The 13,765-nt window shown below is 39.3% G+C and overlaps 1 protein-coding gene across 2 annotated transcripts in view; it reads left to right on the top strand.

Moving 5' to 3' along the window:
- MYLK (myosin light chain kinase) overlaps window positions 1-13,765 on the top strand; it is a 220,059-nt gene that overhangs the window by 86,778 nt on the left and 119,516 nt on the right. For both annotated transcript variants that reach the window (XM_076342984.1, XM_076342985.1), the window contains 3 exons: window positions 5,226-5,433; window positions 7,263-7,311; window positions 10,368-10,533. In XM_076342984.1, coding sequence (XP_076199099.1) covers window positions 5,226-5,433; window positions 7,263-7,311; window positions 10,368-10,533 — 423 coding nt within the window. The remainder of the gene's footprint in view (window positions 1-5,225; window positions 5,434-7,262; window positions 7,312-10,367; window positions 10,534-13,765) is intronic.

The raw sequence follows: 13,765 nt of genomic DNA, 5'->3' as shown, positions 1-13,765 counted from the left end.
TTTTTCATGTTGTTTTAATGCTTCCAGACACTACAGTCTAACTATAAATGTGCTAGCTACACTACTAGCCATCAGCGTTTTTAATAAATTATTTCTCTGTGTTGCAATGAATGAGATACAGGCTGAGCATCACTTTTAATAGCTTCACGGACTGCATATCCCTAAAAGTCTCAAGACAAGTGGAAAAGTCTATTTTTGCATAACCCTTTATCAGTGCGCATGTTAATTAAAACAACAAAAACTTCCATACATTTTCTCTAAGAAGTATATTCTGTATTTTTCTGTCTTAAATATAAATGGGCAGTTACGATACCAAGTTCTTCTCACTGAGAACCAGGTGTCAAAAAGCAGTGTCACTTAGCTGCAGGAGCAGCAAACCTGCTTATTTTAGGATGTTAAATACTACTTACTACACCCTGTTATCCTTTAACAGCCTATAAAGGGGACAACCTTCCTCAAAAAGCAGCCGGGTATGCGAATTGGGTTGAAAGCTACATTTTAAATAGTGTATGAAGTATAAAAAGTTGAATAGAGAGTATTTCTGTCTTTCAAAGGTAAATTCAAAATCGATTTTCTTTAGATGGATTGAACTACCCTAATACAACTGATTCTTTTATTCAATGATTGAATACTTTATATACATAGGTCTTAATTCTGGATTTCGTGGAATTAAAGGCAAAGGTAGTCTACAGAAATAGCAGCACAGCTGAACGCTATATGCTGACAGGATCTGGATGTTTTAAAATTCTGACTTCATGGGAGAAGGATTGTCTCTTGAGATGAATTTTAGTCATTAGTGGAATTCATATTGCAGCATATGAAATCATCTCTATGAGGGGAGTTATTTTGAATAGTAACTGCATAACAGTTGTATCATTGCCAGCCTTAGCACAGCTTTTGATGTGCCTGTCTATATATGATGTAATTTGGGGGGATTTTGCAAACCAAGACATCCTTTTGATAGCTGTTTTCTTCCTGATCTCATTGCTTGTGTGTTGAAGGGACCTTAAGCAGCAACATGGGATATTTATCTAGTCCTTAACATCGAGCACTGAAGAACTCAGCCAGTATAGCGAACGTAATGCTAGAATACGTCATGTAATGTCTGCCATCATTTCCAATAGTCTTAAGGTGTTACTGTCAAAGTGAGCAACACTCAGTAATAGTACACACCCCATCACTGTTTTACAGTTACTTACACTTTGGTCTATTGTCACTTATGGCTGACTCTTTTTGGGTGCTGTGGGTTTGTGTTCATTGTTAACCTCACTGGAGCCAGCAACAGTTATTACAAAGCAGGATATGACTTTGAAGTTGAAAGCATGAGCCAAAAGAGTGCATCTCATTGCCCTAAACTGCTACTGCAACTGTGACGCATTTAAGTAGGCAAATCTATGTTTTTTTTAAATTGGTATATAAACAGCTCTTTTATGGAGCATAGATAGAGGCCAAATTTTAGAAAGTCTTTCCTGTGCTTTCGAACAAGAAAAAGGGTCACTGAGTATATTTGGCATTGGTGGTCACTGAATACCTTTAGGTTTGTGACAATGGGGACTAGTTTGTAGCAGCACATTTTTTAATAATACTATCCTTTAGTATACAGCTTCAATAGATTAGTTGTATTTTTTCTCCTTATTTCTTTTCTTTGGGAACCTAGCGCCATCCCTTTTCAATAGCATTCCCCCAGACCTAGATGCAGAACTGAATCTTAACTCTGGAAGTTTCACAGGCAACAGGTTCTCTCTCAGCTCTTTCCACTTGCTGTGTTGATGCATGGAGCAGAAGGCCTGTTTTACCGTAGCAGACTTTTCCAGGAAGACTCTAAGCAGTTGATGGGTCCAGACAAAAACTCAAAACTCATGTTTGTGCTAATACAATGGTTATTTGCTGCTTGCTGTCAATTTTCCACTTGTTAGTGTTGTAGAGCAGGTAAAGAAAAGCTGTAGCCTCACTGGGACTGGCAATACTCACACAGGCCAAGCTGTAAATAAAGGTTATAGCCTTCTCTGCTGGGCATTAAATAAGCAGGTAAATTTCTCTTTGCTGTGGATTTATTCAAGGCAGATGTTTTTAGTGAGCTCTGGAAAGGCTAGAGAGGAATATAAAACCTGCTGCAGTTCTGGAATTGATCCATTAGGATCAAAACCTGGTAACCAGTGATTCGTTTAAGGGTCCCTGACACTTTTATGGCAAGACTATGTATTTCAGAGAGGGCTGGCTCAGTTTGAAACACATTCCAAACCCAAACCTGAAATAAATCCTTGCAACAGAGCAATTCTGTAAACTTCTGCTTTCCCATCGTTTCATTTTTGACAAAAAAGGAAAGAAAAAAAATACAGAGTTTGGGAAGGGAATGACTCAACCTTTTGAAAGGAAATGGCACGCTGATCACCTGTGTTTGTAATTTTCTGTGTGGCGTTTCCTCAGTGTAGAGGTGTGGATGAACAAAATAATACAGACATAGAAAGCATAAAATAAACACACATGGAAGAAACGGAAAAATACTTAATGTAGGCTCAGCCGTGTGATACTGGAAGGACATGTTTAATGGTCTACCAGAGCTTGAGGGGTCAGGTAAAAATGGCCTTGTGTGGTCCAAGAGGGACTTCAGAATATGATAAAACAAAAAGAAAAATGGAAGGAAGATGTTTCCCGTTGCTTCAACTCCAGTTGTTCCCTGGGATAAGTGCTGGAAGGTTTATGCTTGGGAGCTTTGAAGCTAGGTTGAACAATACATAGAAGAAAATACCAAAAGGAATGATTGTGGATTGGAAAAAATAGTAAATATATTAGGTGATGTGTAATTGATGACTTGTATTCACAGGCCAGAATCTCAGCAGCTGTTAACAGATGTGGCTAGACTAATGTTAGTAAAGAGGTTGTGACGTAATGCACTGAAAAGGTGGTTCTTTCTTCACACCAGTTCAAGTACTACTCTGTCATTTTACTGTATTGTATTACTTGAAATAGCAGTTTCAAAGCCATTTTGCCTCAAATATTTCAAATTCAAGGAAATCTTAACATACAGTGAAGCAAAAATGAGAGGTAGAAACTCCATTCTAATATACTTTCTTGGCTTTGGGTAAATCACTTAATCTCTCTGTTGGTTTCTTAATCTAAAATGGAAAGATAGGTATGAGGGCATTGACACGTTAATAGTACGAAACAGTTCTTTGGTACAAGTCACTTTCTGTACCAGTGAGCACATTATCAACTAATAAGAGTTACACTACTGTAAAAATCTCATATTGATGCTTCACAACTCCCTTTTTCTGAAAATGAGATGTGCTGAGAAAGATATTCCTGGGATCCTGCCCTCTGAGTAAGCACTAAACCAATATGCTGGAGTAGTGTTAGGGGGCATGGTTGAGTGGGAGCTGCTGTCTTTCAGAAAGCACAGGAAAGAAAAGGCATGGCCGCAAACAGCTTTAAAAAACTGCTGTGGTATTTTTAAATGGCAATCGACTCCCCATTGTGCAGGATCCCACAATGTATTCTTCATGGAACATGGCTCTTGCTTAGGTAAAGACAGACTCAGAAAGAACTTGAGAAGTTTGTACCAGAAGTGGAAAGTTTCTCCAGCTTATTCAGCATATTCATGCTCTTGGCAAACACTGAAGTCCTCTCTATATATATTGAGTAAGTAGTGCCAGGAAGAAGAGGTCGCCACATCACTGACAAAATTAATTTGTCTGAACTGATACCCAAGGAATTAAAGGAAAGAGAAAAATTTCTGACAGCTGTAGGTTAAGCTCCAACAGATGGGAAACCCAGCTGGAGTGAGGTGGGGCTGGATTAAAAATGAAAGGTTTTGAAAGAAGTGAACTAAGAATGGGTAAGGTTGGTTGGCTAAAGATTGTAATTTGGAAAGTAAGTGCTGTGCAGTCAGAAGAAAGCAGAGCTGAAATGCAGATTGGAAACTGAGGGGAGAATGCTGGGAGGAATTTGCGCAAGCCACAACCAAGCCTTCTTCAAATTAAGACAGATCATCAATATTTTGCCCACCTGGAGGTTGAAGGGACTTCCTGTTCAGTTGCCAAGATTTGATAACGTAGTTCAAAATGCAACATTGCTCCTTTCCCAGGGAGCAAACACAGCCACAACTATTACTCATCCCAGCTCATCTTGATCCACTCAGTTACTTCATGACATGTAGGCAAAGGATCAAAGAGTCGGAAGATGGAGAGCTAACATATCAGAGTGGGGGAATAGGAAAGAAGGGGGAAATACTGTAATCAGGAGTTGTTATGATGACTGGGGAGGTGTGCTAACAGTTAATACATACTAAAGCGACCTTCAAAGAGGATGGCATCTCTTATATAAAGCAGAGGAAGAACCTTTGCCTGAGGAGTTAATTTTTTGGGGGAAACTGGTGTATGTCTGCTTTTCCCATTTTTTTAATGAAAGAAAGACACAGATCCTCAGCAGGTTTCAACAGCTCAATTGAAATCAATAACTCCGTTCTCAGTTATACCAACTGAGAATCTGCCTGCAAATCTGAAGGTATCATTAGTGCTATAGCAGGCAAGGACATATTAATACGGTACGGGGCTAGTTCATTTTGTTGAAAACTCTTCTTTGGGCTACCAGTAGACCACAAAACTCTGTAAGTTGAGCAGTGTATTGTGTGTGTACGTCTGGGTCTTTATAGTCCCCCTACCACCATAACATGAGAATGACACTTTCTCAAATTGCAACTCCTTATCTCCTGCTTTTAAAGATCAAGACAAAATTTGGTATGTGTCTGCATTTCTTGCCTGTATATTGTCAGGAGCACATTTGAAAACTAGATGGCTCCATACAGATTTACAATATAAGCCTAATCCTTGGCAACCATGCTAGAAATTTTTGGTCTATACCTTGCAATCTTGCATACTTAGCGGTATAGTAGCACTACTGCCCTTGAGTCTCTGAACAATGGGGACCCAGGTGTCAGGATTCTTCGCTGGCACCGTCGCTATGCTTCTGCAGGTAAACCATTCTAGTGGGAAACTTTTCTGTGTATGTTTCTATCTGCCTGACTAGTCTTATGATTTTAACAGTTTGACTTATCCAAGAGTTTTTTCATTTCATTATGTTCTGCCATTTGGCTTGCAAAGAGTATGTGTTTAACAGCTCCTGTGTCAAGAACTTTCCACTGCATTGCTAAATGTCCAACATTTCTTCCTAATACCATCATCTGTTATGTTTGCCTTCTTTCTCCACTCTCTCTCACATCTTTCCAGGTCAGAGGCTACCCCGAGCCTCAGATCACATGGTACAGAAATGGGCATCCTGTCCCAGAGGGAGACCATTATGTCGTGGACTGCAGCATTCGGGGGATATTCAGCTTGGTAATCAAAGGTGTGCAGGAAGGTGATGGTGGTAAATACACCTGCGAGGCTGCAAATGATGGTGGGGTTCGTCAAGTGACCGTGGAACTGACAGTGGAAGGTAAGAGGATACTTATACTGTTGTTGCGATGATTACAGAGTTTAACTGAATGAACAAGCTGAGTCAAACTGTCTGGTTAAAATCACAACTGTACACACATGCTTTCTCACTGGTGCAAGAGTAAGAGTCATTAATTGCATTTCACAGTTTAAGACATTTTGCAGGGAGCTACATGTCTATAGCTAAGATAAAGCGTGCGTTCAGTTTCAGATGTGTATGATGATGCCCAGGTAACAGAAGACCTAGCTTTAAAGACTTTGCTATAAACTATGTAATTTTCATGGAAGCCACCACTCAGGACAGAAACAGAGGCCTGGAAAGTTAGCATATTCTCTCAGGCAGTAAAAACTGTGGCAATCTTGGTTGCTTCACAGCCTATCAGATAGGCAGACTGAGGCAATGGGTTTCTGGAGTTCTCCATGCATGCTTCCATTTGCTAAGCTGAATGCCTGGTTGTAATTGCATGCTTAATGTCACACGGGAAACAGCCAAGATCAAACCCAGGAATTTTTAAGAGAACATCTGCATATTAGATAGTTGCAAACTGCCAAATTTTAAATGTAGAGAATGACACAAAGCCAGGGAAGGATGGAAATCAATTGTACTGCTTCTCTCTTTGCAATGTGGTCATGTCAGAGATCTGTTGAATATCAAAGCTCCTCAGGTCACAACTTTGTGTTGAATACTTGAAGCAAAGCAAAAATCTGCAGCAGTCCTGAAACAATCAGCATTTGGGTTTATTTGGAGTCAAAATCTCTAACAGATATCCTCAGAGTACATGCTGAAGTATGCATAGATCTGGTATGATTGTTACTGCCTTCTGTTGTAAAAATCATGCAAAATCTTTTTTTCCCCTAGTTTTAAGTTGTGACAACTTTTATGTGTGACAACTTGCATGGAGGTGGAGGATTTTTTAAAGCTGTTTTTATATCGTTTTTTCTGACCTGGGTTTTGCTGCAGTTTAAAAGCAATTTCATGGCAGTACCCAATGACTGAATTTCTCAGAGTTTAAGAATTACATGGTCTTTATTCTAAAAATCCTTCTATGCATCAAGATAGCAAAGCACAGATTTTTTCTGTTCTCAGCAAAGATATCTATGTGGGTCTGACTGCTACTTGAACAAATGAGTGACTGAAACACAATCTAGTCTTTCCATCCTGCATGGCTGTCCTGTCTGACAGTAATGTAGATTCTTATAAGGCTCTAGAACAAATTTTTTTTCAGAGCCATCAGAGCTGTTTGTTTCATGCTGCCACTCTGGAACTACCCCAGGCCACTACCCTTTTTTAATGTGCCAAAGCTACCAGGAATGCTGTGTGCAGTAGATGGCGCTGAGCTTACACGACTTCGTAGGCATCTCCCTATTGCTCACACCAGCAAGCATGATGAACTATTGTGCCTCAGAAAGAATCATTTTACAGAAAAGGTAGTCTGGGCTAGCACAGGACTAAAAAACAAACCAAGTAAAGTAAGACCTCTTTCAGAGTCCAAAAACCTTTTTTTGCTATCTTAATTTGAATTAGTGCTGCACTGTAGAAATTAGACACTGTTTCATTCACTTGTTTAAAAATATTTTCGCATGAATAACCTGCAGCGTTGTTACTACTGAGGCCAGGGGTTAGATGGTAACTCTGCTAAAACTTGTTTTTGAAATTGGAGAGCCTAACTTTGGACTACAGATGACATAACCTTATACTGCAGGTGTTGCATTTCTCCTTTATGTTTGAAATCTGGAGAAACACATATTTTACATACTCTTTGGTACCTGTAATTCCCAATGGTCTTGCCAAAACTTCTGACTTCCTGTCTTTCTGTCCTATGCTTACAGGAAACTCCTTGAAGAAATACAGCCTGCCATCCAGTGCCAAAACCCCTGGGTAAGAAGTCCACTGGCTTTGATATTGTTTAACAGACACCTAAATATGTTTTGGTAGGAAAACAAGTAAAATGACTCTTTCTAAAGAATAACCACTTCTCCCCATTTTAAGTGCCTTTTGCATTTTGTCTTCAGCTGATTCACTTTAAGGGCCAGTCAAAAAGGGTTGGATTCTTGTCCAGTTCTCAGTAATTCCTCACTGGAAACGTATTCCCAAGGCTCCTTACCTGTGCAAGAATCAGAGGGAATGGAGGAAGCAAAGCCTGGTGGTTAATGACTCAGTCCTGCACAGCATTGCATTGGAATAGAGTAATTGCTTGGCATGATTTCTCACACTTGTGAGATGGGGCTGCAAGAATGGCTGGGCTCTCAGAAGCAGGGCAGTGCCAGCTACAGCAACATCTGAAAACAAACACTTTGATATTTGTGAACTCAAATGCTCTAAGTCCAAATCTCCATTTGTCCCAAGCAGAATAGCTACTATGAGAGCTGCTGTGTTAGTAAAATGGTTGAGGCTGTCAGGAAGACGTAAGCAGGTTGATACGGCTACTGCTCCCTCAGACTGACAGGAATTAATCTGGCTGAAAACAGAACATTCTGCTGGTATCTGCAATATTGCACCCTCCTGTGCTGCAGTATTGCACCTTCTTGTCTCTGCTCTCTGATATTCAGAAATCCTTCCCCACGTCTTCCATGACCTGACAGTCTCCTTATAAAGGTGAAACAAATACTGCTTTAAGAGTCATCAGTAAGAAATAAAAGCAACTGAAATCAGCATTCTGTCACCTATAATTTAAGTATTTCCAAGCGACACAGTGCGTAAACTGCAGTGCAGAAGAAAGAATTGTTCCGGTTTGGAGTAACCGTTAGCAAGAATGGGTTGATGGGGTGATCTACACTGGCACACAGAAGAGCCTTCTTGCTGTCATGTACTTTCTGCACTTCAGTAAGCATTTACAATTAAGTGAATGCCACTGTTTTAAAAGCCCTAGGCCTAATCCTTCCAACAGCTGAATTCATTTCTTTATAAGTAGCTTGAATTTAAGCAGAATTATTTCTGATTTATATCCCTGGGACTGAGTTGCCCTGGATGTAGACAAAAATACATGTTTCTGATTATGTTAGTGATCAGAATACAGATAGTTAAAACTGAAGATTTTAATTTCATCATTGGTATGAATATTGTTTATGTATGTTTTGAATTTTAAAATTAACTGAGATTACAACAGTGAAAATAGTAAGTGAAACTGAGTAATCAGGAAGGCTTTTACATGACAATGTGTGTATCACAAATGTGCTACAGAAATACACACATGCTAAATAATCAAAGCAAGAAAGGACAGTCGAGGTTGCTGTTAGGTTTTGTTATATGTTCAGACTTTCCAAAGCACTATCCTAATCCATTGCATTGCCTGGAGTTAGAGTGATTGCCCTCATTTTTCATTCTCATGTGTTTTACTTGTATTTAGTATTAATAATTTTATGGTATGGAAAATTTATGCCTTATATAAACAGGGAGGAGGGAAAAGAAAAAATATATACGTTTCAGTTTATATCTAGTTTATATACCTAGGATATATCCTATATATACCTTTATATACCTAGGATATATCCTATATCCTAGGATATCTAGGAAACAGCCATAAAGCTGCAGGCTAGCTAGTAGTTGATTTTCCTTTAATGCGTTAGTATATGTGTATAGATATATAAATATGGAAACACCACCCAAAGATGGTCACTAAAAGACTTCTTTAATACACATTTATGCTCTTCTTTAGTGGTAGCATGAGGAAGATGACATTAAAAGCTATCAGATACTTAATTATATGATGAAGTATTTTCCATTTTAGCATATTACAGTCACCCTTCTCTCCCAAGACTTTTTGCTGGTCCTCTTGTCCATGTAAATCCTTTCATTATGGTATCGTCTCTTACTTAGAAACCTCGAGCTGCCTATATGGCAGCCATCATGTCTTGGCAGCACCTTGGACTAAGGCGATGCAGTCTCTGTTAGTATCTGACACCTGGTAGAAATGGTGAGGTATTGACACATCTTACTTGCATGTGGTAAAAGGTCATCTGGAAAAGAAGGTCTTGAAAATGGTTCAGTTTGCTCGAAACTAAAGGTTAAAAAAAAAAAGAAATCACCATCTGCCATCTGCTAATATGTGTCTTTGTTGTACCAGGGCTTCAGAGCAAAGAGTGTGAGTGTTCCCTTTGACATTAACAGACCTGAAGTTGCACTTTTTTTTTTTTTTTTTTTGTTCTATAATACTGCTTGATGTTTTATGTTTTACGGCTGTGTAACTGAGGGTTTTGGACTGCAGTCACTAATGTCACTCTAGTTTCATTCCACATGCCGTTTCCCAGCAGTGCCATCCATGTAAGTAGAGCTGGGCATTTACACTTAACAGGCATTCACCTGGGATGGGTGTACTTTGGTTTTATGCCCTTTTCATGTCTGCTTTGCAAATGTTGTAGTGAATGAGATTCCAAACAGAAGCCTTCCCCAAACCAAAAATCTTTACCAAGACATGTCAGAAATGTTGCAAAACCAAGTTGCTGATTCATAAATCAGAAATTACTGTGTCATTGCATTCAATGTCCAAACAAATTACATGCTAAAGAACAGCGAACAGTGAACAAGTATGCACAAATGATCTGTTAGGAGGCAATTAAGAAACAGAAAATGGGGAAAACTAAATGCATGCAGTGTTTCCTATGTTTGAAACCAGGAACATGCAGTGTTCCTGGTTTGCCCAGCTCTGCTTATAAGCAGCAAATTGTCCCCAAGATCTGTTATGTGAGTTATGTGTATGCTGGATGAGGGTGTGTAGCATCATACTATTCAGTTGCATGAGGAGTCAAGAGCAGTCATCACCAACATTTCCATTTCTTCCATTGGCCAGAAAAAATACTGTGTAACTACAATCTTGGTTACCACCAATTATATACCTTTGTTGGCAGATCACTGGTCTAAAATGCTTCCTGAAGTGTGCTCTAACCACAACAGCTTCCAGTTCTTCTGTAAAACCAGGATGTCAATTGTCTTTCCAGGGGAAGACTTAGTGTTCCATCTGTGGAGCATAGGCCAAGCATCTGGGGAGAGAGTCCACCCAAGTTTGCTACAAAACCCAATAGAGTTGTTGTGCGTGAAGGCCAAACAGGCAAATTCTCATGTAAAATAACAGGACGACCTCAGCCTCACGTAACTTGGTTTAAGGTATGATTTCCCCAAAAAATTAATGTTTTCTCTTTTGAAATTTTTTACTTGAAAGGATGAAATGCACTTGCCACTGCAAATTATCATGGTGAGAATTTACATACAAGGAGAGCCATATTCTTCCTCATTTTTATGCTGAATAAACTCACAAAAGATAATAGCATTCCTTCTCAATATAAACTTCTTTCTTACTGTCTCATTGTTGAAAATATTTGTACAAAAAAAATCATCTGAAAGCACCAAACAAGATCCAGGTTCCATTATAAAAATAGCGAGTATGGGACATACTTGCCCAAAGACCTTACTAACTAGATAAGAGAAATAGACAAAGGATGGGAAATGTGAATGTTGTCATCATCTCTGTTTTATAGAGAAGGTCTGCAGGGTTTAATGCTTTGACTGTGGCTACAGAAGAGTCTCTGACAGCTGTGAAAATTACAGCTCTATTTCCCAAGTTCCATTGGGAACACTTATGACTGAGTGTCTCAGTCATAAACTGCCTTTTCTTTATCACTCACATTGGGTTTTACCTGTACATTAGAATGGAGATGATGTTTGCAAGGAAATGAAATTGAATTGAAAAGAAAATTAACTGTTTAGGAATTAATAGATATGATTGGGTTTTGGCATGCATGATTGTTTTTTGCAAATTTAAAAAAAAAATCCAAGGCAGATGAACAATGGTTCAACTGTTTCAGTCTGACTTCTGCTAAAACAGTGGTAGCAGAAAAGTGTCTGACATAAAAGAAAGGAGACCTGAGCTGTCAACTTCAGATCTGCATTAAAATTGGGAATTGTGAGCATCTGTCATTTACAAAAAAGCTTTATAAATGAGCAATATTTAAAATTCATTAGACTATTAAAAAAGCATTGAAGACTTAAGTCCTAGTGCCCCCTTTGGGCATACACAAGACCTTCAACCATTTTTTTTTTTTTTTGTTAGTAAGGAGAGAGCTTTCAGGTGATAATTAAATATTACACTGATTAGGCCATTTTTACTGAAACCATTAGTATTTTAGAGACTTAAAATTACTTTCTGTAATTTGGAAGAGCAAATATATGACTGCTCTGGTGGCATCCTGCTCCCCTTCAGCCTTCAACAGACAGTTGCCTTATGTATAGTAAAAACAAAAAAGCTTTTCTCAGAGCTTTTATTTTCTTCTGGTGTCTCCAGGTTTTTTTTGGGGGGGCAGGAAAGAAACCACAAAAAACCCCCAGATAACTGCTCATAGAGCAGGGAAATGCTTCCAAGTCATTGTCTGCTTTATTTCAGACTTACCCTTGTTGTCTGTAATACAAGAATGCCAGGGTACATCTCAGAAAACAAGCAGCCTCTTGCTGTGGAAGCACTCTCTAAGACATCTCCTTCAGTTGGCAGCTCCATCTAGACTCTGCTTCTCCCTCCAGCTGCCATCAGTTCTTTCGGGCCTGCTGGCTCTCTAGGCAGTCTGCAATGCAGCTGCTCCACAACAGCCTGCTTCCAGTCCCACCAGACTCGCTCAGGTTTTCCAACCATGCAACTCAGTGCAAAACAGGATTTGTCGTTCAGTTCTCTTTGTTCAGGGCTGCGTGGTAAACAGCAAGTAGGGACTAGCAATCCAGCAGCTTGGATCTACACTTTGGTACTTCTTCGTACATGTTTTTGCAGTTTGTTAGAGGTTATATTATATATTTTGCTATTGATTGTCAGCTTCTATAATGTGTTATTCTATAATCTGGCATTCATCGTCTGATCAAATGAATTAAGTATGCAAAGTTCTTGTTATTAGCAGCTCCATGAGTTCTGTTCATGTTTATGTCCTTAAAAAACATATTTCAACACTTGCAGGTCTGCATATATTATTCTGTAAAATACCACAGGTGTGTTGTTCAGAGGTTCAGTAGTCATACCATTGCTGGCCTGCAGACACCCAGTCCACTGTCTTGAACTGATCCTCAATCCATTGCTTTTGGTTTAATTGGTTTTCTTTAGGCTTTCATAATATTATTTTAGCACCTATTTTGAGCACCATGAAGCTGTCTTTCAATAATTCATATGCTCCGTAAAGTGCAAATGTGTTGTTGCTCTTTATCAGAGTTTTATTGGCAGGTTGTTGTTGTGAAGCATGTTTTTGCATCCCTGTTCATAAGGCATGGATTAACAGGTAATCATGCATGTGCTTTGGCTAGCTGCAAACAAGCTTAGGCCCACAATGCTTCTGGTCATGTCAGGATGGCGCTGCAGGGTCCTGCTGAGTGGTAGGTATTTCAGCTCTGCCTCAGCATCATGGAAATGAACTTACATGGCTGCTGGACCACATCTGGCTAGTGCAGAGCCAACACATGACCACCTTCCATACAGCATGGAAGCTTTATAAACAATTAAAATTGCACTTTTCAGAACTAATGAATAAGCTTTTTTGTAAATGTCTTACTCTGCTTACTGTTTTCTTTCCCCCTTTCTTAGTTGTTAAGTTGCAAAGAACAGAAGCTTCTACTCTATCACCACTAAACCCCTAACGTGAACTAGCTTTTTTTATTCAAATAGGACTTAACAGCACCCAGATAGCAGTAAGTTGATTGAGGCTTCAGGAATGATGGTGTCTGAAAACACTGTAGCGTTTCCCAAATGTTTACTGACCAAAGCCCTACAAATCATAGATTTGTACGCTTTCCCTTCCTAAACTTAGGATAGGAAAAGCTGTAGTACCTGATAGCAAGGGACTCCTCTTTAATGGCTGGTGCTGAAGCAGAAGCACTGATTTGCTCACAAATGAGGTGTTGGTCAATTATTTAATAGAATTTAAAGACAAAAATTGTCGTTCCGATCATATCATCTATGTAGCAGAGAGCATAGAACTACATGCATTTCTTCCTGCCTCGAAGCTGTACCTTTTGATTTAACTCCAGTGTAGCACTGCAAAGGAGCTGTGGTGCAGCAATGCCTTTCTTAAGGTATGCCAAGTGCCTTCTGCCACCCCCACCTGGCCACTGATGAGGTCCTCTTATGCAGAATTTTTTCCAGTTCCTGAAGTGGTACAGCATAAAGGAGCTATTGAGGGATAGAGAAATACTCCCCAACTTGGAATTTTTTGCTGAAAAGTGTGATGTTTGACTTCCTGGAACAAACATGAACCGAAAACTGGTTTGAGCGCACATACAGTGAGAAGACATTTTTCTAGAAATATGGATATAGTAAATAATGAAGAGCCAAAATCAAACTGAGATGAGTGGGTGGCAAAATGCAGGGAAA

Source organism: Aptenodytes patagonicus, chromosome 6, assembly GCF_965638725.1.
Source record: "Aptenodytes patagonicus chromosome 6, bAptPat1.pri.cur, whole genome shotgun sequence".
Classification (NCBI taxonomy): domain Eukaryota; kingdom Metazoa; phylum Chordata; class Aves; order Sphenisciformes; family Spheniscidae; genus Aptenodytes; species Aptenodytes patagonicus.
Note: the sequence above shows the minus strand (reverse complement) of the source record. Positions and strands in the feature narration are given on the sequence as shown.